The sequence below is a fragment of the Thamnophis sirtalis genome, unplaced genomic scaffold (genome assembly GCF_051295495.1).
Source record: "Thamnophis sirtalis isolate CommonGarterSnake01/CBP01778 unplaced genomic scaffold, rThaSir2_p1.2 scaffold_14, whole genome shotgun sequence".
NCBI classification, from domain to species: domain Eukaryota; kingdom Metazoa; phylum Chordata; class Lepidosauria; order Squamata; family Natricidae; genus Thamnophis; species Thamnophis sirtalis.
Window position 1 is genome coordinate 325,148 of NW_028261394.1, and position 24,573 is coordinate 349,720.

The window sequence follows — 24,573 nt, forward strand, 5'->3', positions numbered from 1 at the left end:
GCAAATGGCAAGGCTGAAACTCTGGTTTTGCCAAGTGCTGGGGAGGGTTACCCTGTCCTGATCCCCAAATCCTGCCCTCTAGAGCAGCATGCTGCGGATGACGCGTCTTCCACATTACCTCACCTCTTGGTACCATTCAATTCACCCCCTCAGCAAAATTCACAGCCTCAACAGCCAAAGTTTTCACCCTAATTTCCCTGCTTCTACTTGGGGGGGGGGGGGGAGGCTCAGCAGTCAGCCAGCTGCTGGGCGGATTCACAAGCAAGGCCTTTCCAGCTGCATTTCCTGGAATCCACAGCCCGTTATTTAAAGACAGGTTTCAACTCCCTGTAATTATTTCTGAAAGGATGAGTCCTAGTTGGAGATAGTTCCATGCAAAAATGGAAGAAAGGTTGTCCAAATTTGGCCCCACTCAGTGCACCCATCAAGCTCCACATCTGCTCCCAGGGCATCTCCACCTGCTTCAAAGACGACACCGGAGAATCGCCCACAAAAAAAAAACCTTTAATCCAAGAGAGTTAAAACGACCGGCTGATGTGCTGTTCAATAAATAAGGAGACGGGCCAATACAAACGCCATTCGGCTGAGGGGGAATTTGCTTACACGACAGGCAGGCACACAGGAACGATGGAGATGCGCTATTCAGAGAGCATAAACGGAAACACGGATGAAACTGCATCGTGGGCATTTTCAAGCAAGAGGTGGTTGGAAAGCAGAAAACCTTTCGGGGAGATGCTACGCTGGGCCTGGCACGGAAATGGTCCTTCCACTTGGAAGACAAGAGGCCACCTGCAACACGGCCCACAGACGCCACAGGCCTCTGACACCAGCCACCTCATGGCAATGTGGCCTCACCAACTGAGCACATTCTGAAGGGTGTTTATTACATCACGACGGTGTTGCTTGTCCTCCTGATTGACCCCTGGCCCTTCTGACGTCCCTAAACTTTCACCTCAGATGGTGCCATCAGGGAGCTGAGGGGGTCCCCAGAGAAGGGCAAGCTCTGCCTGAGGTGCCCCTAATCTTGTAGGCCGAGTTGCCTTCGGCAGGGCAACCAGCCCTTCTGCCCAAGGCCAGCTGGGAGCAAAGAACATGGGCACCTCTGCACCACTCCAAACTCTGCAGGGCTCCCCGCAGCCAGCAAGATGTAAACTCTGCCAGCAGGGGCCCCCCTCCCCCACCTCTCTTTTTCAAAGCCCTTTTCCTGTGTGTGTGCACGCACACACACACACGCACACGCGCACACAATCTGCCTAAACTCCCCGGGTCCAAGGAAGGTTTCCTCTTGGAGTGGCAGCTGAAGAGCTGAAATGTGAAAACTTGGCCAATATTGGGAGAATGGAACACCTGGAAAGGCAGCCCCCCCAGGGCAGGCAGGCAGGAGAGAGGACCTTCATCGGGGCCTCCCAGACTCTTCCGACCAACAAATACAGGCCAAGAGTTCCAGTTCAGCACTAAAGGTGTCAGCCTGCTGCTTTCCTCAGAGTTTGTGTAAGTGGTGACCAGGAGCACAGGCCTTCCGGGAGAATCGGCTGGGTCATGTAAACTGCCTGGGGATGCAGGTCTTGGGGGGTGATGCTACTTATCTGGGTGCAGGAGGGAGCGGGGAGGCTCCCCACAGCACCTTTCCAGAAGGATCAGCACTGCTGGCCCTGAGACAGCTGGAGCTCATCCATGAGAGGGGGAGCCATACTTTCCCTCTGCTACCCAGGGGCCGGAGATGACCTGCAAGGCTGAACGCCCGGCCCTTTGTCCCAAGAGCTTAGACTGGGGACTACTCGCTTGTGCAAACCACGGCTGGCCCCCCCCGGAGGTCCAACGGGCCAAAAGGACTTAAAATGGCCCATTTTGCGAGGTCTGTTCAAGGCTCCTGCTTCCACTGGGGAGGGGCTCCACTGCAGTTGCCCTCTGGGGCCCAAGAGGGAGCGCAGGGCAGCCTTTCGGGCCTTGACTTGGGGGCATTTCCCAACCCCAGCTCTTCCCCTACTTCCCGTCCACACTTCAGGGCCAAGCTCAGACTAGCAGAAAGCAAGATGTACAGGAGGGTCTGTCCTTTGGCACACACACATTTTAGCCTGAAAGAGCCAAAGACGCCCCTGGGCATGAACTGCTCAGCCAAGGGAGGAGTTCCTGAAAGGGACAAAGAGGTGCCAAGCAACGGCCACCTGGGAGGCCTCAGCTGCCAACAGTCCGCTCGGTTCTAAGGCGCCCCTCGTGCCAAGCATCTCGCCGCTGCAAAAAGGCTGGTTGGGGGCAGAGCAGCCAGGCCATTGCACTGCAGTGCTGGGGCAGCAAAACTGCCTGTTTTCCTTCTGCTCAGGGTGAAGAGGGGAAAGCAGCAGCAGGAGGAGGAGGAGGAGCAGGAGGAATTCTGCCAAGTCCACAAACGGTTGAGGGTTGGAGCCATGTCAGCTGTGCAACCGCAGGGATGCAGAGAAGGACTCCCTAGAAGAGAAGCAGGATTTGGGCCCGTCAGTGTGCAGGCATCTACTCTGCCAGCCAAAAACAAATAACTTCACAGGAACGGAGAGGCAGCCCCTACTTGCTCCAACCCGGGAGTGTTTTATGACCCAGATGGTTGATGAATTAACTAGCAAAGGACACGGAGGGCAACCCTCCCAGGAACACCTGAGCCAAACTGTCTCTCCCCCCTCGCCCCTTTGGAATGTATGACTAAAATTACTTTTCCCTTATGTTGGTGACAAGGGAGAAAGGCCCAGGCGGCCTTTGGAAAAGAGAAACATCATAGCAATGATGGTCATCATCAGCCCCTGCGTGTTCCCCAGGGTCACAAAACAAAGCAGTGGGCGGGCTGGGGCGTTGCCTACCTTCAGGTCACATAGTCCGGCTATATTCAATGCCGCTCTTGGCTGAAATGCCCGACCAAGGCAAAAGGCTGCAGAGGATGCTCTGGGCTTGGCGATAAATCCGCTGGGGAATTGTGCAGGGGCTCAGATTGGCCAAAGTCGAGCCGATGTGCTGAAGATAGTCAGTGCCCTGCGGTTAAGGAAGCCACCAGACCAGAAGAGCAGCTAAAAGCCAGAGGGGATCGTGTGGCCCCCACTGTTGCCCACGAGTGTCAAGGCAAAGACCTGGTGATTTTGCTCTGAGTACCAAGGTCCCTGTAAAAAAAATGAGCCTCAGCCTTTGGCTCCTCCTCACCTGGACCCGGGAGGTCGTTTCTCAAAACTCACAGACCGGCCAAGGGGCTGCCAGATCATTAGCAAAGGATATAAAATTGTCCACGGCGGGTGTCCCCCATTGATGTAGAGAACGTAGGTGAAGCCATCTTTGAGGACCCCTCGGATGGAATAATAGTAGGGCAAGTAATGATGCTGCTTAAAGTCTCTGTTTTCGTAGAAGTGTATTGCCGTGTTGTTGGTGGTCAGGACGTGCAGGTAAATGGCCTTGCAATGATCCTGGGCAGTGGTCGAAATGTGATCTTTCAGGCTTTCCAACAGAAGAGAACCTGCCACCAGACCAGCAGCCTTGTTAGAAAGGACCCACTGCCATTGTATTGGCACAGGGTTTAAACAGATCAATTCACAGATAACTGGCTCTTTATTCTGGAACAGGAATTGCTGAACATTCCTTCTCCACTTCCACACCAGGGAATCCATATAGGATGGGATCTTGCCAGAACAGTGGACACGCACGATTACACAATAGGGTCAGACAGATAAGATCCGCATATACTTTACATATACTCTCCTGACACACATACGTAGCCAGTTTGTTTATAACACTTAAATACTTGCAAACAGTATAAATATTAAAAACATGGTTACCTATGCCATGCTTTCGAAATTCTTTCACCACTCCTAGGCTTAGAATGTAAGCAACTTGAGTATCAACTGGGAAACCAGAAGCTAAAATATCACCATCCTAGAGAGAAACTCAAGAGAAAGACACAGTGAGGAAACAAATGCACCAAGCCTCTTTTCAAGCACACTCAATGTCTATTGAATGTCTGGGAATGGTTTGGATGGGAAGGCAGGAGAGGCGGATTTGGCAAATTTCCCCTTATGCTCAAAGGGTTAAAAGAAGAGGAAAGGAAGCAGGTGGTCCCAAACAAATACCAAGCGTTAGTAGGGCAGACCATGAAGTCCGCCCCAAGTCTCTGTTACTGACGCAGTCTGTACCCTTTAAAGCTTCACCATAAAAGCCTGGAGATGAGGGAGTTGCCCCGTCATTGGAAAGCACAAGAATGATTTGGCGGGGAGGCCAGGATGGTGCAAAGGCCTAAGAGAAGCAAAGGCTGTGCAGGGCGGAGCCTCAGTATTTACCTCCTTGTGCACTTTGGCTCGACTCTTGATCTCAGCAACTATCATGCCCACAATGGTGCCACGGTAAGTCGCAGCCAGGGAGAAGAACTTTTGGTTGGAGGTGATGTCCTGATACCATGAGTCAGGGTATCTGTGGAACAACAGTGCAGTAGTGAAAGGAAGGAACCAATGATTTTCACATATGCAGGGATACCCCTCTCAAACCTCAACATCCCAATAAAAAGAAAATGCTGGTCATTAAAAATGGTAGAGAAAACCTCTGCACTAATTAACGCCCGTCAAAACACTTTTGTTTACTAGGAAAATTTCTGAGAAATTTATAGAATTCATTTTAGTAAATTCTTAAAATACATTTTAATCGTATTTACTACATATATCATGCGAATTCCAGTTTTATTTTATCCTAAAATGCAAGATGTTTCCTCTTTAGTCTTTTATGAATCCTACAATTTCGCTGTCACTAACAAATCCTCCAAAAACATATGGGCCTCCTCCCCAGTGGCGCCTAACTGTTCTGTGCTCATGACAGGCTCCCAGCAATAAGATGTAGGCAAGGGCAGATTGAATGGTCTTACTGCTGGGTAGGGAGTTGAAGGAGATGATAATGTTATTCATGAAAACATTATCACCTCCTTATCAACTGTAAGCGGAAACCCAGTTCCATGCTCCCTTTTACATAGTTCAAGGACAGATTTCATTCTGGCCTAGCAAGTGGCTACGGGCAGACAAATGCAACATACTCAATGGGGAACCAATCACCACACAGCTGTTTGACTGTGCCTATGTCATCATGACACAAAAGACGAAGGTATATCTCGCTGAGTGCAGTCGGAGGCACCTCCTCTGTCATTCACACCTGCAAGGAAAAGAGAGGCAGTTCATGGGGCTGAGGGTTTCACTGCTAGGATCCTGTTCATCAGTCCGAGCCCAAATCAAGATGTTCTAAAACTGCAGGAGTTCAGGCTCCAAAGCCCCCAAGTGTTGTAATATAGTTCCTTGTGTAAGTGTGTGTCCCCCATGGCCCAGTTCATACTAGGGCTTGCAGAGTCACGCTGTACCACACAGGAGAAAACAAACTCCTTGAACGCCATAACATCCTGATAGTGAATAACATAACATTCTGAGATGTGCCCTACCAATGACACCCAGGATTTGACCATATATAGACTGAGCAGTAGATTAGAAATTGTACTTTTACAGGCTGTTTTTAAGCACATGCTATTGTTCCTCCTGCCTTTGTCCTATCTCAATAAAAGGGGCTCTCAGACCCCCAGTCTGGGTCGTTGCTCCATCCCGAGAAAGGTTCTCCTGTCTTTTCTCACCACTGGCCTCATGGGCGAACCACGGGAACTTTACACCCAAGCCTGTTATCTACTCAAGCAAATTATCCGCTGCTTCTTTTGAGCTACAATCCTTTTCCCACAGGAAATTACTGATCAATATTAAGCCAGTAAGGTCTGACAGGCTGAGGAGGGATGGCTAAAACAATACTTAGCAAAATGCTATAGTAAGACTAAGCTGCTTGACCAAGTAAAAGAGAGCAAGAGTACATGTGTGTTACATGAGATGGTAAGTTGATACCATACTCTACTCTTAAACAAAAGTGCCAAAAAGCCACATTAGTTACATGACAAAATTAAACCTCACCCAGGGATCTAGGTAATAATTAGGCTGCTATTGCATAAAGCACTATAAATAACCCTGTACAACCACAGCAATGCAGACATTTGCCTGTCAGGATCGAGGGAAATTAAAAATACACGAGGTCAGTTGTACAGATACATGGAAAGGAAAACAGCAAAACTGCTCATCTTTATTCTCTCCAGAACATCTCTAAAGTTATTCCACGCGCGGTTCTAAGGTTGATTTATTTCAATGGAAATCCCTCTGCCCCTACAACGCAACTGAATCCACACTTCCCTCCAAAGTCAATCGAGGCCTCCATCCCTCCAGGGATTTGGGGGGGGGGGGGGGGAGACAGCCATTAAGCCCGTATTTCCCAGCAAGCGTTACTGGAGGAGGCGCTTTTCTTTAGAAGGGTCCGCCTCCCCGACTGACGCGAAGCAGCCCAGCAAGCGGGTCAACCATTCTCCGCTCCGCTCAATAACGCCGGAGGCTTATCGGCAAAAGGCCTTTCGTCCCGCTGGCTGCGCTTGGAAAACCGAGGCGCGTCTTTGCTCCAGCGCCCTTCGACCCCTTCGCCGCCCGTTCTCGGCCAGCCGAGGCCTTCCGAAGGCGGCTGATCTGCCTTCCCCTGGCCCATCCGGCCGGGGGCTCGCTCGGGCCTTTGGGGAGCGGGGCTCCTCCTGCCCTGGCCGGTGAAGAGGGGCAGCCGGGGAACCTCCGGCCAACACCCGTCCAGCAGGGCCGCGCTACCGCCGGGACCCCTGGAATGCCCGCGGCTGCGGGGCTCCGGCGGGCGAGGCGCGCTTCCCGGGCGGTGGCCAGGGCGAGTCTCTGCCCCGCGAGAAGCGCCGGCCCTCGCGGCCGCTCACCTGAGAAGGGGCGGCGGCTGCCCCGGCTCCTCGCTCAGCGCATCCCGGACCAGACGCAGCGAGACGGCGGCGGCGAAGCACCCCGCAACAAGGCACCGCCCCATTGGCCACCGCAAAGGGTCACATGACTCGCGTGACCCGAGGAGGCGGGCCGGCGCAGGCGTAACAGCTCCGTCGAGCGCCGCTTCGGCCGGCCGATCCTCCACGCCCAGAAGCAGTCTACCGGCTGCGCCCTTCGCCCGGTCTCCCGGGGGGAACGGAGCCGGCAGTCCAGCTCGGCTCTGATCCCGACTGTGAAGGCGCCATCGTTGCCGTTCTCACTCCCCCAGGCAGAAGCCCAGGAGGGCAGCTCCGCTCATCGGCAGAGAAATACCGGAATTCCTGATCTGATGGCTCTGAACAGAAGCAGCCAAGGAGCAAATCTACCTGGCATTGAGGTGCAGCCTATTGACTTCCACCCCCAGCAAACCGCAGCCTCCTCCCTCGGTGGCATCAGAAGCAAAACCCTAAGAAAGAACTCCAGCCAAAAGGTCACCGGAATAAACTTTAAACTTTGCTGCCTCTCAAAAGAGAAATTAAGAGAAATAAGTCGTATCCCTTTGTCCTAATTATTCCTGGGTCAGAGCAGAAGGCTGCTTCCCAAAAGCAATTTGGGCAAAACACCTACTCTTCTCTGCTGCAAAGCCGATTCCTTCCACTTTGATTAATATATGTGGTCCAGCCGTATTTCAAAGACCGAAAGAGCATCACTGTTTACATCATGAAGTAATCTGGGCTTTAAAACAAGTTCTTATTAACACGTTTCTGATTTCTGTGAAACTTCAAGGCTTCAACATTTAACTATGAAATGCATTTAGGACTGGAAAGTCATCTCTTGATGATGTCATACACTTTTAAAGGGAGGGGCCTTTGCTACAGAATGCAAACACTTCCAACTACTTTTCATAAAATATTCCCAATCATAATTTGTCAGGTAACTAAAAAGATATTTCAATGAACATTTTCTCTAATCAAATTTGGATTTACTATCCAACTCCTTGTATAGAAAATGCTAGAGACCGCACGTTTTAAAGCAGAAATCTGTTTTTAAAAATGCACTCAGGTTTTTCACATAAAAGCTTACAAAAGCTTCACCCAAAAGCTTACAAAATGTGATTTAGCTCTCCTTTTGCCATTTTTACATAACTATCCACTCCTTTTGTTTAGGGGACAGGAAAAAAAAAAGATACCCAAAAAGGTAACTGCCCCCCCCCAAAAAACCCCCACAATTCTGCCTTCCTCTGTAGTTAAAAATCATACCAAGTCAACAATCGGAAGGAAAAGACTCTTGCCCATTCAAAAACTGGAACTGTACATCTTGTGGCCAATCCATTATGCCTGCATCAGTGATAATTCCCTGTTGTTAATATCCAGCACCATCAGTTCTCTCCTCCGAGAAAAGACAATCTCTTCCTCTAAGACTTCTTTCTCTAATAAATATAGAAACCCCACCCGCCACCCCAACAGGCCTCAAAACCATGGCCTCTCTTTCTAAGGCTTCCATTCCAGCAGGCAGGAAAAGATGAAGCGCTGGAGCCTTCAGCGAATGGGCCGGTATGGAAATGCCATGCCTGGCATGAAGGCCTGCGCAGGGTGAGCAGGGAGAGCGGCGTGGGCAGGGTATCCAAGCGGAGGGGTATGGATGGGGGGATAAAATCCTGGGGGCAGAGCAGCGTGGGCTGGCGGTTGGACGGGACCCGAAATCACCAGCTGGAGCAAGCTGCGGAGGAAGGAGAGACACGCCTCAGTGGTGGATGGGTTAGCATCGCCCCCCTGCCCCGCTTCCGTGAAGCATGGCACACTTCCTTACTTGTTATGTGGCAGCCCAGAGCACACCGTCCTTAGATTCTCTGAAAGCAGAGGACAAAGGCATTAGAATAAGGGGTGAAAACCAATGCGGTCCTTCAGCTGTATTAAACCTGCCCACCCCGATTACGTAAGAGGAGGCTACGGGAGCATTAGGGAAATTAGAAGGAGCAGATCTGGAAAGAGAGATGTTCCACTTTGTCCCCCCCCCCCCTTTCCTCTGCTCAGAAGCGCCTCCTCGGGTTGACCATCCATGCAAATACTTACCTCTCGTCCAAAGCAACACTCCAGAGGCCATGGCCACCTGCAAGACCTGGGCCAGCCGGTCCAGGGCCAGCTCGATCTCCTTGGCTGCGTGGAGAGGGTTCAGCTTGTCGGAGAGAAGGCGCACGTCCTCCACCAGGGAAGCCATTTGCTCCCCCGTCACCAGCCCCAGCCGTCCATAGAGGTTCTTCTCGGTCAGGTGCCCCTGAAGCAGCATCAGCACCTGAAGGATGCTGAGGTGCAGCTTGGAGTAAAGCAGGTGGCAGTCCCTGTCGAGGCTGTCGGGCAAGTCCACCTTCCCGCCAAGAGCCCCGTTGGAGGGAGGCGGCTTCTGTCTCTTGCAAGCCAAGGGGGCCTTCACACACCAGCAGATCAGGCCACAGAGCGGGGTGAGCTCCAGAAAGCCAATGGGTGGGCTTGTTACAATTGGAGCGTTCAGAAAGGTGATCAGGATCAACCGGGGGTCTTCAAAGATCCAGGAGACGACCATCTCCAGCAAATCGGGGGAAGGGATGAGCTCATCTGGAAAAGGGTGGTAAAATGTTGGTGAGGAGATAGCCAATCAACATGTGGCTCAGCTACCAATACGTAGGGACTCTTGGCTGGGAAACAGGTTTGGATTTTTTAAATCTTACCTTTATTAGTGACTCAAGGCGGTGAACACAATCAGTGCTCCTTCCTTCTATTTCCACACAACCACAACCCTGTGAGGTGGGTTGGGCTGAGAGGCAGCGACTGGTCCAAAGTCACCCAGCTGGCTTGCTTGCCCCCAGGGAGGTCTAGAACCCCCCACCTCCTGGTCTCTAGGCCAGTACCTGAACTATTAAGCCAAAGTCGATCTCAGTTGTTCTAGATCTGGACATTAGCTTCTCCTTACTTCTGCCATTGTCGGTCACAAGCGTTTCAACAACGGTCACATTTACCTCACTACAACTGGTGGGAACCTCTCCATAACATTTCCCTGTGAAACACCCAAGGCAGCTAATAACGCATAAAGGTGAATAAGGACGGAATAACTTCGTGTTAGCGAAGTAAAAGGAACACAAACACTTTGATAGGCCAGAAGAGCCTATCTGGGAGGATGGGTGCACACAAGCACTCACTGCAGCAACTGGGATGCCCAGAAGGAGCCCCCAGGTTATGGGAAAGCTGGATCACCCCTGGCCCTGCCCAGGAACCTGCAGGCCTTTGTACAGCCAATAACAACGTCCCAGGCAGGCGCAGGCATTGGGACCAGCTGGGACTCTCGGAGCAAGGACCCCCTGCGCACAGAGGACGGCTGAATGTGGGCAAGCAGCCCCCGCGTACCCGAGGACAGGTCGTAGAGCATGGCGGCGGCCGTGATGAACTGGCAGCAGAATCGAGGGCTGGCGCTGAAGATGTGCTGGAGGGTCTGGACCGAGCCGGGCCCCAGGCTGCAGTAGTCGTCCACTAGCGCCCGCGCCAGCCTCACGCAGAAGACGGCCGGGGTGCGCTGCAAGAGAGGGGCCAGAGCCGCGTCAGGGTGAGGCCGGCTGGGCTCCCCGCCCGCCCGCCCACCTCCCGGGGGCGCACCTGCAGCCAGGAGGCCACGCACTCGAGCACGGGCACCCGGCCGACGGCCACGGCCACGGAGACCAGCTTGCCCAGCAGCGCCATGCGGCTGTCGTCCGCCTTGTTGCCCTGCGGGGCGAAGAGCGCCGAGAAGACCACCTGCCGCACCGCTTCCTTGCTCTGCTCCTGGAAGTAGCCGCAGAGCGTCTCCAGCAGCTGCAGCTCCTGCACCGCCGTCAGCCTCTGCGGGGACAGCGGGGCGTCAGGCGCACAGCCCCCACCGACCCCCCGGGACCCCCGCCCGCCCCCCCTCTCCCTCCCTCCCTCCCACCTTGGGCTGCGCCCCGCCGCGCTCCTGCAGCGCCTGGAAGACGAACTCCTCCAGCAGCTCCACCGGGCCCGCGTCCCCGGCCGGCAGCGCCGCCGCGCTCTGCAGCTGCCCGCTGACCAGCACGTCCAGGTGGTAGAGCGCCTCCTTGGCGGCGCTCAGCGCGTCCCGGCGGAGCAGCGCGTGGCGGACCTCGCCGCTCATGGCCGACCTCGCCGCCGGCCCCGCCGTCGCGCACGACGGAGGCCCGCCCGGGCCAAAAAGGGCGCGCCTCCGCAGCGCCCTCTGCCGGCAGCCCCGCGCGCCGCGCCCGCCTGTCTGGGGGCTGCGTGGTTGATGGTGGGGGTGGGGGGGGGAGAGCGGGGTTCCAGTCCGCCCGCCGGGAAGCCAGGAAGGGCCGAACCCCGACCGCGATGCCTCGGCCTTCTTGCCCCCGTCGTTCCGGGGAGCCGCCCCTGCCAACCCCCTGGGAAGCTGCCACGCTGGCCGGCTTGGCCCGGGAGCTGAGAAGCCGGCAGGTGCGCTTCAAGGTCCCTCTCGGCCAGGTGTCGCCCCGAGGCCTTGATCCGGAGCTGCGGCCGCCAAGGCAGAGCGTGGTGGGCGAGGAGGCGCAGCCCAGAGGGCGGAAGAGCCCCGGGGGTCCTGGACATCCTCTTGGGGCTGGGCAGCGCATCGCCTCGGTCCTCCCCTGGCAGAAAGCGCCCCTGCTCGCTCTTCAGCCTTTTCCCCCTCCACACGATCAGACTCCATCCGTCTGGAGGGTCTCCGTGCCCGCCTTGTCTCCTGCCACCCTTGCTCTGGTCTTCCACGCAGCCATTGGGCATCGGTGTTAAAGCGCTTGGCATTGCAAGCAACGGTCTGGGTGCTGCTGGTAGAACCCGCATTCGTATCACTTAGGGAGTTTCCCCACATTTTCTCTGCCGTTGGGGCAAGGCCCGTGTGCATGGGGCCATATAGCTGCTGACATTGTCAAGGAGGGAGGTGCCCAATGCCAACAGCTGCTCAGATAAGAAACAGAATAAACAGCTGCCAAGGCCAGGGGTCCAGCCTATTTAAGGGAGCTGGGAAATCTGTGACCCCACTGGCAGGACTGGACCTGGGCAGGTAAGGAGCAGCTCTGTCCCTCCTGGAAGCAATTTTGTAGCCCTCCTTTGGCTGACCCAGAGCATCGGGGGACACCAGCACTAGGGCCGAGATCTTTCTGACCCTCAGAGCTTGGCTGGCAGAGGGAGCAGGATACTCCCATTTAGGCATCGCCTGCCTCCTGAGCCCACTAGAGAGCCAGGTGGGGGTGAAGGTGCTGGCCTTAAAACCAAGAGCGGGCGAGTTTGGCCTTCGGTAACTCTCAGATTGGTGCTTTTGTCCCCAGTTCTGGCATGCCTTTCCATGCCTTCACCTGGCTACCACTCTGCCCTATCTGCCTACCAGGGAAACGGGCCCTAACAATGCAGCAATGCTACCTTTAGAAATTCCCAGCCACGGGACAGCAGAGCATGCAAAATCCTCCTTGGGGGGAAATGTTCATTTCCCACCTTGCTTTTAGCCCATTCTCTGCCTGGCTGAGATGCTTGTAATCGCCAATCCCCAGGGCATCCTGTTCTGTCAGCTAATCAAGTGAAAAACCTTCCAAATTCTCCCCTGACTTTCCCCAGGGGTGGTGAAGTGCCCTCCCCTGCCCCATGTGTAAGTTTCCAAATTCCAGTGGTGCCACCTCCTGCCATTTGCAACGGTTCTGTGGCATTTGTGGGTACCTGAAGTTCCAGAGTGTGGCAAATGCCCCTGTTGTAAGTTCACAAAGCCGAATTCCCCTTGCCTTTTAACAATGGCCGAGCACATCTGCTGCAGAGGTTCATGCCACTACAAGCGTTGTTCCAGGCCAGCTTTCTTTTTCACCCCGTTTGGATAATGTCCTATCAACGCACGGGGAATGCTTCCCGTTTGCCCTGAAGTGGAATGGCCGAGAGCAGCGCAGGGCCCAGCTGCCTCCTGGGGGCGCCAGTGTCGCACCCTCCGTGCTCCCTTCTCTTCTACAGGACGAGGCCATGAAGACCCTCTTGCTGGTGCTCCTTGGGGTGGCTTCCCTCTTGCAGCTCACCCTCTCCCTGAGAATCGGCGCTTTCAACATCAGGCTTTTGGGGACAAAAAGCTCTCCAACCAGACCATCTCCAGCTCCATTGTCAGAGTGAGTCCCTCTGAGTCTGGGGAGGTTCTCCTCGGGCAGCCTGCCCACCGTCCTCTCGTGCCCATTCGTGGCCCAGGAGCAGCCTTCCTTGGGCTGAGGGTCCAGCTGCCTGAGAGCTCGCCTGCCCCACTCGGCCAGATCCCGCTCTCTCGCCCTGCTGGCCCAGAGCTGCCTGCCCTCGGTTGCTGCAGACAGACAGGTTCCTCCGCTTTGTCCCCCCAGATCCTGACAGCCTACGACCTTGCCCTGATCCAGGAAGTCCGAGATACTGACCTGAGTGCGGTCAAGAAGCTGATGCAGCTAATCAGTGGGTGAGTTTGACAGCTGCTGAGGGGGACGAGCCCCTTTTGGCGTGTGGAACAAAGCAGAGTGTGGAACACACACACACACACACACAGACGGCATAAGCCCAGGGAAGGAGGGCAAAGTCCTAGCAAACGCTTTTTCCTGGCGGTGGATTTTTCCTTTGGGGGACCCTTGAGCACGTATAGAGTTCGCCAGGCCTGGTGGAGATGACACCCCCCACCCTCCCAATATGATCTTTCTTCACCAGGGCATTGCCAGATCCCTTCGGCTACCTGATCAGCAAGCCCCTGGGGCGCAACAGCTATAAGGAGCGGTACCTCTTCATTTACAGGTGAGGCCTCAGGTAGGACCCAGGTGGAAACATCACCCGGGCAGCTGCCAAAGAGATCCTGAAGATAGGTGCCAATCTCCTGCTGCCAGTCAGTTTCTGGATCTCAGCAAGTCTCCTTTTGCTCACTATTCCGTGCATTTCTCTTTCACACACACACAACACACACACAACACACACACAATACACACAGACACCAGGCTTTGAAGTCCTTTGCTTTGTTTTGTATAGGGTGTGTTTCTGGTTTGATCGTAATGCCCTCGGACATCCTTGTTGGAAAGATGGGAGGCCAATAAAAATAAATGCCCGGCGTCCCTCTGGTCCTCTCCCTTTCCACCCATCTGCCCCTCCAGCTTCCGAGGGGAAGATCTTTAACAGTGGGGGAGGACAAGAGCCATCGGAGGGAGAGACTCCAGTGGCCGCTATTCTCTTGGTCCAGGCAGGACAGAGTCTCTCCAGTGAGAGCTACTATTACGACGACGGCTGTGAGCCCTGTGGCAACGACGCCTTCAGCAGGGAGCCCTTCATTGTCAAATTTGCTGTCTCTCAAGCAGGTGAGTGGCGGCCCTGCTGGGCTTCTCAGGCGGCTGTAAGCTTGGCAAGCCAGACTGTGGCCGGCCGGCATCTCGGTGTGGCTCAATGCAGCAAGGAGTAACGGCTGGTGCAGGAGAGTCCTCCCAAAACACAGGCCAAGCAGCCCCACCCAGAAACCCACAGGAAGCACTTGGCAAAGGGAAGCATTTCGGCTGGGAGAGGGGGGGGGGGTCTCTTCTGTAAGCCACCACCTCTGTTTGCCACTCCCCCCCCCCAGCGGTGGAAGAGCTGGTCCTGGTGCCCCTGCACGCAGCGCCTGAAGCCGCAGTGACCGAGATCGACTCTCTCTATGACGTCTACCAGGATGTGAAAGACAGGTGGGGGACCACGGTAAGCGCCTCCCTTGGAGGGGCTACAGGGCCCCCCCCCCATCAACACGAGAGCTGCGGCTGGTGTAACAGTTGCCATCCACCCCATTGCCGGGTAGACACATCCTACTCGTTCCCCTGGCAGGATGTCCTCCTCCTGGGAGACTTCAACGCTGGCTGTAATTACGTCCGGGCAGAGGACTGGCCCTCCATCCGCCTGCGTTCCAGCAAGGACTTCCAGTGGCTCATCCCAGACACGGCAGATACCACGGTGACCAACACCATCTGTGCCTATGACAGGTGGGGGGAATGGGGCCGCTCTCCATGGGGCAGAGGGGGAGATGGCGGGCACCCTTTTCTCGCCACCTCCCACGCAGGCAGCCGCTGCCTTCAGTACTCGCCAGTTGGCCATGGCTGGGACTGACTAGTCTTATCCCCAGCCAGCGCTCATCAGAGGCCCCCCTGGGAAGGCCAGGAGCAGCCTCAGAGCATCGACCTGCCCAGGTGCTAGAAGGAGCTAGCTCTTACTTGGGGAGGCGCCCGGAAGGACTTCCTTCCCCACACAACCGGCACCGTCCCGTTTTAAAACCATTTCCCTTGCTCGGCCCATGGGTAGCAAGCACACCTCTAGTTCCCTTCACAAAGCTTTCCGCTCTCCCTGGGCTTCCAGTCACCCTCGGGCTTCTTGTGCTCTTTCCCACTTGTGTCCGGCTGCAGAATTGTGGCAGTGGGTTCAAAGCTGAGAGAGAGCATCCTGCCTGCAACAGCGCAAGTGGACAACTTCCAGAAGAGCCTGAAGTTGAGCTCCAAGGATGTGAGAGTTCCTTCGCAGCCTCTGGGGGAGAAGAGAGGGGAGGGGTGGAATATCTGGCAGGGGGTCAGGAGGGGTTGTCCGAACCTGAAAACTGCCTCCTTCCTGGGAGACACCCGGGGCCTCTCTGACCCTCCCCGAGAGAAAAACCACTTCAGTGGGTTGAAGCAGTTTGAGGCCAGGGGACAAACGCTGCTTTTGGGGCCCGGCTCTGCCACAGCCTCCCTCCTCACAAAAGAGGCCTGGAGGTTCCAAGGTTCTCCACCCTAAATAATGTGTCTCCAACACGAGACGCATTATGGAAGGTTTGTGGCCGGCTGCCCATTCTTGGACACAGCAGCACTGAGCCTGATCCAGATATTTGGCCCCTGCTCTGATGCGTGTTTGCCCCTGGCAGGCCTTGGCTGTAAGTGACCATTTTCCCGTGGAGGTGACCCTGAAATCCACCTGAGCCCTCCAGGCCCAGCCAGCCCGTCCAAAGAAGCCGCTCCGGTTCCCTCGGAGCTCAGCACGGAGAACCTCGTCAGGCTCTCTTTCTGACACAGCGGAAGCTTAAATAATAAAAAGATTAACTGCATTCAAATGCCTTTATGGATTTGATGAGCGACGGCGAAGTGCCAAAAGAGAAGCATTCACGGAGAACAAATGAGCACTTGGAGAACATGAATGGCTCCTGCCTGCTGGAAAGGTGCCTCTGCCCGGCCACACACCCCCCTCCAGGGCAGCCAAGGTCCCTGGCAGCCAGAGTCTGTCCAGGCCCTTCTGGGCCCAGAGGCTGTGCAGTCGGTCACCACCTGGCCGGGCTGCTGGCCATTGGGACATCCACCCGCCCATCCCTGGAAGGCCAAAAGGGGCTCTTCCACCCCCTGAGCTGAGGGGCTGCCAGCGCCAGTCGTTGCTGGCCTGGCTGCTCCTCGGCTGTCCTCGCCCCTGGCAACCCCTTGAGGGCCCCAGCCTGTCTCCAGTGCCTCAGGTGATGGGGAAACTCCAGGGTGGTCAAAGAGGCCCAGAGATTGCGAACCATCCGGCCTTGCAGCAGCCGAGGGCTCTTTCCCAAGGCCCCCCTTGCATCCGCTGGAGCAGCCAGTTGTGCAAAGCGCAGCAGCCGCAGCAGTTGTGAAAGGTGGCCGTTTCCAGCTGCTCTCACCAGTCAGGCCTCCCACACCCCTCAGCCAGCCAGCACCCCCCCCCCTGCTTCTCCTGGGCTTGTCTACCTGCCAGGCCAATGGGCATCCTAGCCGGACACATCATGTGAGACCACAGTTTACGCTGGATACACAACAGAGTCCCTGTAATCCCAGGACAACCCACCGTGGTGACTGGGGCCACCTGGGACACCCAGCACAAAGCAGCTGCATCGGGTGTGGATGCAAAGGCTCGGCCTGGTTGGACGTCTCTAAGCAGGCTCTGCTGAGCTGCCAGGGGCTGCCCGCATTCCCCTGGGCGCAGCTCTTTGGAACTGGGGGCAGCCACCTTGGTCCCCAAACTCCCCATCACTGCTTCGGATGAGGACCTTTATCCCTGCCTGGGACGAGCAATCGGGGGGCTCTCCCCCTCCTATCCCCAATTCACTCCCCACTTCTGCCTCCACTGACCCCGGATGGTCCCCCCTTTATCTTCCAAGGCTCCTGTTCCAGTTGCTCTGCGCTCCCACCCCAGCTGGCTCCTTGCATGGCACGCTCGGCCCTCGGCAATCCTCCGGCTCAGCATGTTTTCCACATTCCATTCTAAAACTGGGAGAACATTTCAACCCGGTTTTAAAATCTTGAGCGACGGTTTGTTCTATAATTGAGAAGTCCCTGGACAAGCCCAGCATGGACTCATCGCCTTGGGCAAGGGGCAGCGAGTCTTCAGCTAAGATCCAACTGGTAAAAGTTCTCGGGGAACCTGCAAGCGTAGCAAGTTGAACCTGTTGACCCTCCAAGAGTTGAGCAATGGCGTTGTGGGAAGGGAGGAAGCGCAAGCTCTGCGCAACAACTTCTGCGGCTTTGATGAGCCAAGAGCTGCGGGGGCTTCCCAGGGTGGAGTCAGCCGCACCAGAGCATCCTCTCCACTCCCACCAGGGCAGGGCCCTTGCATCACTGCAGCCAAGGGGCAGGAGGGGGGGCGGAGGAGGCATCTCGCTTCTCCCCTTAATACCTGACGCACTTTCAAACCGAGGAGGAAGCTGGATGCTCCAGGGCTCAGTGGGAGTCCAGACTCTGCCAAGCCACCTTTGGACTCAATTCACGGTAGGCACCTGCTTAATGGAGGCCTTCGAAGCTCCCTGGCTCTGCCCTTGCGGGAGGGAACGGCCATTCCTCACCTCTCGCTCCCTCTTCCCTGGGGTCCCTTCAAGGAAATGAACTGCTGGCTGATTTGATTGATTGATTTAATTTGTATGCCGCCCACTCTCAAAGAGACTCAGGATTGGCGCAAAGCTTGGAGCCGTTGGGCAACAGGCAGCAGCTGGGCTGGCTCTAATGGAGAGTAAAGTCTCTCGCAGAAGGGGGAAATAACCCTCTAACCGCCCCCCCCCCATCCCTTTCACAGCCCTGGGGTGCTCTGTAGGGAGGCAGTCCAAAGGCCGAGCTGCATTAGCGGCCAGGAAGGGGGCTGGCAGCAAAGCGGTGCCAGTTGGAAGGGCTCCGCCAGCCGCTTTCCCCAGGTGTCATGGGTGGGGCAGGAGCAGGGCACGGCTGCCCCAAAGGAACTGGGGAAATGAAGACGGGCAGCGCAGCTTGAGCACGGCATCCTTTATTATGTTACTGAACTGGTTTGCTTGGCATTTATTGTGAGTAACAAATACGCGGTGACATCAGGCCCAGTTCAATGAAATCTGCTGGTCTTTTCTGCTCTTTGCTGAATCTCTCAAGAGGCCAGAGGTGCCGTCTGGGGAACAGAGCAGATGGGCAGGGGAGCCACGGGCCAGGAACCCTCACAGGCTCTCGATTTGGGGGCGAGCTGCACATGGTCAGGCGAACAAGATTCCCAGTCTGTTCTCGGGAAATTCAGGAAGATCCGGGCCGACCCCCCAAGGGCCCCAGCGCTGCTCCTGCCTGCGTGGCCCTCGAGGGAGCCTGGGGGAGGCTCCAGAGTTTTCTGCTCTTGCGTCTCATGGATTGCATTGGGAACACGGCTCCAGTATGGAAACGGCAGCCATTTGGGGGCTCTCGGTGTTGCCCCACCACCGGTTGGGAAAAGCCACAGCAGCAGCTGACCATGAAGTCGAATTGCGGGTAGCCACTCCGCCTCGTCCACACCCCTCTTCTCTGTCCCCTCACCCCCCCCCCCCCGCTTCAGGAAGCAGCATGAAACTAGCAGCTGCCCTCCCTGGGCTGGCCTTGATGCTCCACGCAGCGGCAGCCCTGAAAATCTGCACCTTCAACATCCAGAGTTTTGGAGACAGCAAACTGTCGGACCAGAGCGTTTCCAAAATTATTGTGAAGGTGAGGGCAGGTAACTGTTAGTGGTCAGAAGGCAGGCCAGCTGAGAAGCAGAGGAAGGTGACTTGTAACCACTAGGCATCAAAGTCAAGAGCAGGAGCCTCCCTGCTCAGAGGCATTGGGGCTGAAGCTCTGCCTGTGGGGGCTGCTGGCTCCCATCTGGCTAGAGGGCCCTTCTGCCCCCCTTCCCGTGCCAGCACCTGCCACTCACACCCAAGCTGTGCTCGCCCCTTTCAGATCCTGTCCCGGTACGACCTTGTCCTCGTGCAGGAGGTGAGGGATGCTGATCTCAGCGCAGTCCAGGAACTGCTGGGGCGACTCAACAGGTAACCAAGCGGCAAGGAGCCAACCGGGCTGGGAGTGAGGCCCGTGGCTGGTTTTCTCCCTTCCCAAATGCACTTCCGGGGGCAAAATGGGGCCCGCCTGGTTTACGCACCAAGGACTAAACAGGAGGAACTCTGGGCAGTTTGTGATCCCCGCCCAGGAAAAAACACCCCAAGTGCTGAAAGCACCAGCCTGGGAGGGTGGGTTGCTTGGGTGCCCTGTTCAGACCACGACCCTGGGGCTGCCCTGGCGCTTGTCTTGCAGGGCCTCCAAGCACTCCTATGACTACGTGGCCAGCGAGACGTTGGGCCGGGAGAACTACAAGGAGGCGTATCTCTTCCTGTACAGGTAGGACTTGCAGGTGCCCCCTCAGAAAGCGAGCTGGGCGAATGGAGGATCGTTTAACCCGCATAGTTCTCCTTGTGGGAGCCGGCTCCTTCCCCACTCCTCCCCCTTTCACTGCCTGGGCTTTCCTTCCAGGACAGAGAGCTTCTTCCTCGTGGACCAGTACCAGTACCCCAACCCCGACAGCGCCTTCAGCAGGCCTCCCTTCATCCTGAAGTTCGCTGCTTCTAGCTCAAGTGAGTGAAGCCAAAGGCTGGGCCAGTTTCGTACCAGATTGAGAGCGGGCGCTGCCTGCAGTCCAAGCCAGAACAGACCTGATCAAGGAAGGAATGCTCTGGGGAAGCAGGCAGGAGGCCAAGGCCCCAGGACAATGGCGAGGAAGAGAGGTCCACGGGGCAGCCCCTTCCAGAGCAGCCATTCCTATTCCTTCCCTAGAGGGTTCAGGCCCTTCTCTCCGGGGGATAATCGTGGGGCCAGGGACTGACTTGGTTCTTTTGCAGAGAAGGAGCTGGTGCTGGTGCCCCTTCATACGCCCCCCAGTGACGCTGTGGCAGAAATCGATGCTCTCTATGACGTCTACCTGAAGATCATTGACAAGTGGCAGACTGATGTGAGCAGCTGCCGCTCGCCGTAGGCGATGCATGCAGGGAAGCCATTCTTCAGGATACTTTCTGGCCCAGGCAGAGGCTCCCGGTGGATCCGCTCGCCTGCTTTCTCCAACCTGGCCGCCTCCAGAAGGGCAGGGAGTCACCGTCACCCTCTGGAGGACGCCAGGAGGAAGGAAGCTGGGTGTCCGTGTTGCAACAAAAGTAGCATCAGCCTTTTCTGTTGCAACTGCAGGGTTGGGAAAGGGCGAGAGGAGGGGGTGTCAATCAGAGCAGCAAGCTGGGCACCCAGAGGCAGGGAGAGCCCCACCTGGCGAGATCCAGGAAACACGCAAGGAGTCAACCTCCACGCCTTTCCCATAACCTGTTGCTTGGCAGAACATCATGTTCCTGGGGGATTTCAATGCCGATTGCAGCTACGTGGGGAAGAAAGACTGGAGCTCCATCCGTCTGCGCACTAGTGAGGTTTTCCATTGGCTCATCTCAGACGACACGGACACCACCGTGGGCAAATCCGACTGTGCCTACGACAGGTGAGGGGGGGGGGCGGCGGCCTTCACAAATGCTGAAGGCAACAGCTCTCTGGTACCCAGGACAGCCGGGCATCGGAGCCCAATTGTCCCCGGGCTCCTTTTCCCCTCCGGCTCCCCAGAGACCCCCTTGCATCCCCAAGGAAAGCTCTCCTTCACCAGCCTCCTATTTGTGCTTTCAGGATTGTTGTGAGTGGCTCGAAACTAAGGAAGTGGATTGTGCCCAAGTCCGCCAAAGTGTTTGACTTCCAGAGGGCATTCAAGCTGAGCCAAGAGGAGGTAAAATGTCACCCTAGAAGCCCTGACCGGTTGTCCTGCGTTCTAACTTAAGGCCTAGAAAGCTGCCCAGCTACAACTAAAGACTGTTAAGTAAAAACATTCCCTGCCTTCTGTGTATTTCAGATCCCAGGCAGAGAACAATAAACGGTCACCATTAAAGGATGCCAGTGATTTGAAGAGTGTAATCACACTCACCCTGGTGTCCATTTCCTGGGTGGGTGGGTGGATGTCACAAAGACTCTTTTTGCACTTCTACCCAACGTGAATCCCTCAGATCACGGATGCAGTCAGCCCTTGGGTGGAGCTCCATGCCCTCAATCACGCCAGCAGCCCCTCTGGTGATTCCAGTTCTGCCCCACGTCCCTTTTGTGCTTGTCACAACCACCTCAGGACGGCTCCCAGGGGCAGCTTGGCCATTCAGAGCTAGACACACCAGCGCCTCCAGGCAGCCAAGCTCCCAATGCTGAGCGCAGAGGGCCTCTGCCTGCTGTCCCAGAGCCCCAGGCAGCCTCCTTATGCTCTCCAAGGGGGCCCTGACCTCTCCTGCTTCCTCCTTTTCGCAGGCTCTGGCCGTTAGTGATCATTTCCCCGTGGAAGTGGAGCTGACGTCCCCCTGAATCTCTCTTGTTGCCGGGCTGTTCAGCCTCCAAGGGTGGGGCGAGAGGGATGCAGGGCTTCTTGCTGCAGCCCCCACCACTCTGCAGGCACCAGCACCACACATCCTGCCTTGCAAGCCACCTCTGGATTTCCAGTGACTTGGATTCCCGCTGGGCCTCGTCTTGACTGCGGCCTGGGATCCTGAAGGAACGGCCTCTTTGACGTTGCTGAGCTGGAAATGCGCTTGAACTTCCTCCACAACTGCTCCAGCCTGAGTGGCAGCCGCTACATCCAACGAGAGTCCATCTTTCCGACCCTTTTTCTGCTGGGTCTCCCCCGCATCCCTCCCCTTTCCAGCCCCTGCTAAGCCAGAGGCAAGCAAAGGATGCTGGGAAGGCTGTGACACCTGCTTCCCCAGCCGGGTTTCCCTCCAGCCAACTGGGCAGGCCTTGTCCCAATGGGGAAGGCCACGGTGAGGTCTTGTAACAGGCTGGAGATACACAGCACAAATCCTTAGACAAAGGTCTTTTGAGAACTCTGAGACCCTAACACTCATTAACTTACCTCATGTAATGATGGGTTGTGCAGCTATGCCTGCAGCTCTTGGACAAATAGTGTGATAAAAAATATATACTAACGCAGAAAAACAGTTGACTTCCATTTCTTAAGAGGCAGAGCCGTCCATTCAGGACACAGCAGAACTCAAAAGGAATTCTGCTCAGGGCAGGGAGTGAAGGCCAGTCACCTGGTAAGCTGCTCGGGGAAGGCCAGCTCTGCTCCCCCCCGGGGGGATGCAACTGATGACAACAATCCCCATCCAAATAAAGCGGCTTCAGCTGCTCTTGAGAACACGCAAGTCGCTCCCCAAGGAGAAACTGCTCTAGAGAATCAATCCCTAGATCTGAATTCCCCGCAGACTGGAGAAAAAGAGACCAGTCAAATAGAAAACCACACGCATAAAAAAACTTGGGAGTTTCCGTCTACCCCCTTTTACTCACACGACCAGACGCCCCAATGGGTGCCAGCCTAGGAGCACCTCACAGCAGCTCCAATCCTCTGAGGCAGTTCGGCTTCTGTAGCGGGGGGTGGGGGTGGGGGGCACCAGTGTACAACGGGAGAAGCTGGAAAGGCAGCCCAGATGAAGCCCACGAAGGCAGCCAAGTGCAAGCAGTGGGGTGGCCAGAGCAGCCGTGGTCGCCTCGCTCGCCTGGATTAAAGAGGCTCAGAGGGATCCCCACCAGCAAGGGAAGGAAACAGTCTCTCTACTGTAAACTTTTATTGGCAACTGGCATCCCGCCCGTTTCTTAGGAAAAGCAGCCGGGGGGAGGGGTGGCTCAGCTGCCTCCCTCCCCGCATCCCTTTCCAGCGTTAGCCACCCGCTGAGCCCCGCAGTCCAAACTCCAGCAACAAACTAGGCAAAGGCCACTAAAGTCAGGCACACCACACGTTCGGTCTCCGTTGAGGAGAGGATGGGGCAGCTGCCAGGGAGAGCCTCCAAGAGGGAGAAGAGCCTCCAAGCTCTGACGAGAGGAAAGCCCCCGCCCCCCCCTCAGGCTTTCTTCTGCTTCAACATCTCCATGTACTTCTGGAGAGACTTCTGAATGGCATCCCTGGAAATGAAGCGCACAAAGTCCTGGATGTCAGCCTCACGGTGCATCAGCATGTGGTCGAGCACTGGCTTCCGTAGGGCGGACTTGGAGAGCTGCCGGGCGTGATCTAGGCACAAGGATGGGGAGAGTAATGAAGCGAAGGGCTCCCCGAGGCCCAAGCAGGGAGCGGGCTGGCCACGGGTCCCGGCCTGGGTGTCCCACCTGGAATGGCCAGCCACTGGGCCATGACTTCTGCAGCTCTGGCTTGGATCTTATCTTCAGGCACGATCTCATCCACCAGGCCAATTTTGAGGGCTTCTTGTGGAGAATACATGAGTCCCAGCTGGAGAGAGCGCTCGGTGGCCCTGTGGCCAACAGTGTTCAGCAAAGAGTCCTTGAACCTGGGTGCAAAAGAGACATTCAGACAGCTACTGGAGCCAAACCAAAGCTGGCCTGGAAAGGGGCTGACGAGAGCCCTGAAAGTTCCTGCTGTTTGCACAGCTTCCTCCACACCTCACCAAAAAGGCGCCACGATGCCCAATCTCGTCTCATTCAGACCGATGCCGTACTTCGGGTTGTCAGCCATGATCCGGTAGTCACAGGACAAGGCCATCAGGCAGCCTCCCGGGGCCGAACCCTGCGGGGAAGAGAGCAGCGTCGGCCCACAAGCGGCCCTGGGGGGCGGGGCGGGGGTCCCGGCCTCACCATTCCTCCCCCCCCCAACCCGGGCCCCAGTGCCTCGGAAGGGGGGACGAGGGCGCAGCGGCTGCGGAGCATTGCGGGCAGCCCAGACGGAGCAGTGCGGGGAAACCCTCGGGGGAGGGGGGGGTGCAACGGCCACGGGCAGGCAGGCCTTTCCCGCTCGAGGGGCGGAGAGGGGAGGGGGCGGCCAGCGGGGCCTTCCCGTAGCTGGGGGAGCCAGTCCGGCGCGGGCGGCTTACGTTGACGGCGGCCACGGTGGCCAGGCGGCTGCCGTAGAGGAGGATCCAGAGCTCCTGCACGGCCCTCCAGAACTCGCTCAGGCGCTCCTCGCTCCTCCCGCACATCTCCGTGATGTCCAGCCCGGCCGAGAAGATCCCGGGGACGGCCTGCGGGGAAAGCGCTCTCAGGCTCCCGCCCGGTCTCCCCCGACGCCCCGCTGCCCCGACGCCCGACCTACCGAGGTGAGGACGAGGCCGCGACAGGCCCGGCGGTCCTCCAGCTTCTGCAGAGCCAGGCAGAGCTCGGTCAGCATCGCCAGGCTCAGCCCGTTCACCGGCGGCTGCTGCAGCCGCAACACCGCCACGCCTGCGAGGAAGGGCCGGTCAGAGGCCGCGCAGACCCCTCGTCCCCGCCGCCGCCATCCCCACCCTACCCACCCGCGCGCTCGTCCAGCTCCAGCAGCACCGGGCTGGCCCCGCTCATCCGGCGCCTCTGCCCCGCAGGGAAGGCCAGGCGAGTCAGCGGGCACCGAAGAGCCGCGCCCGCCAGCCGCCCCGCCGCCATCGCCGCCGCCGCCGCCATCTTGCTCGGGAGGGAGGGGGAGCGAGCCGCCCGCCCCCCGGACAGCTCTGCCCAAAGACGGGCGGCCGCGGCTTCGCGGGCGCTCCTGAGCATGCG

At 56.9% G+C, this 24,573-nt stretch overlaps 5 protein-coding genes across 5 annotated transcripts; 2 read left to right on the forward strand and 3 right to left on the reverse strand.

The window, feature by feature from the left end:
* Window positions 1-488: 488 nt before the first annotated feature.
* Window positions 489-6,885, reverse strand: NAA60 (N-alpha-acetyltransferase 60, NatF catalytic subunit). The gene is made up of 7 exons (XM_014070135.2): window positions 6,782-6,885; window positions 5,027-5,142; window positions 4,287-4,416; window positions 3,789-3,885; window positions 3,235-3,469; window positions 2,829-2,992; window positions 489-2,445 (listed from the first exon to the last, which is right to left on the reverse strand). Exons 2-6 carry the CDS (start codon window positions 5,134-5,136, stop codon window positions 2,836-2,838), a joined length of 729 nt encoding a protein of 242 aa, XP_013925610.1. The 5' UTR covers window positions 5,137-5,142; window positions 6,782-6,885; the 3' UTR covers window positions 489-2,445; window positions 2,829-2,835.
* A 961-nt stretch (window positions 6,886-7,846) lies between these two features.
* On the reverse strand, window positions 7,847-11,001 carry INTS15 (integrator complex subunit 15). The gene is made up of 6 exons (XM_014069880.2): window positions 10,755-11,001; window positions 10,445-10,666; window positions 10,199-10,364; window positions 8,894-9,412; window positions 8,631-8,670; window positions 7,847-8,540 (listed from the first exon to the last, which is right to left on the reverse strand). The coding sequence occupies exons 1-6, from the start codon at window positions 10,953-10,955 to the stop codon at window positions 8,360-8,362; spliced, it is 1,329 nt and encodes a 442-aa protein (XP_013925355.1). The 5' UTR covers window positions 10,956-11,001; the 3' UTR covers window positions 7,847-8,359.
* A 1,783-nt stretch (window positions 11,002-12,784) lies between these two features.
* LOC106551940 (deoxyribonuclease-1) lies at window positions 12,785-15,857 on the forward strand. The gene is given in 10 exon segments (XM_014070107.2): window positions 12,785-12,878; window positions 12,881-12,933; window positions 13,156-13,244; window positions 13,487-13,570; window positions 14,007-14,023; window positions 14,026-14,121; window positions 14,379-14,491; window positions 14,615-14,769; window positions 15,187-15,283; window positions 15,678-15,857. Coding segments are annotated over 10 exon segments (843 nt in total). The 5' UTR covers window positions 12,785-12,793; the 3' UTR covers window positions 15,732-15,857.
* An 874-nt stretch (window positions 15,858-16,731) lies between these two features.
* LOC106551951 (deoxyribonuclease-1-like 2) lies at window positions 16,732-22,032 on the forward strand. The gene is made up of 9 exons (XM_014070117.2): window positions 16,732-17,511; window positions 18,563-18,708; window positions 18,943-19,031; window positions 19,294-19,377; window positions 19,510-19,610; window positions 19,875-19,984; window positions 20,358-20,512; window positions 20,692-20,788; window positions 21,352-22,032. Exons 2-9 carry the CDS (start codon window positions 18,571-18,573, stop codon window positions 21,403-21,405), a joined length of 828 nt encoding a protein of 275 aa, XP_013925592.2. The 5' UTR covers window positions 16,732-17,511; window positions 18,563-18,570; the 3' UTR covers window positions 21,406-22,032.
* A 682-nt stretch (window positions 22,033-22,714) lies between these two features.
* On the reverse strand, window positions 22,715-24,504 carry ECI1 (enoyl-CoA delta isomerase 1). The gene is made up of 6 exons (XM_014069869.2): window positions 24,333-24,504; window positions 24,134-24,261; window positions 23,916-24,062; window positions 23,493-23,611; window positions 23,197-23,375; window positions 22,715-23,101 (listed from the first exon to the last, which is right to left on the reverse strand). The coding sequence occupies exons 1-6, from the start codon at window positions 24,475-24,477 to the stop codon at window positions 22,935-22,937; spliced, it is 885 nt and encodes a 294-aa protein (XP_013925344.2). The 5' UTR covers window positions 24,478-24,504; the 3' UTR covers window positions 22,715-22,934.
* Window positions 24,505-24,573: the final 69 nt, after the last annotated feature.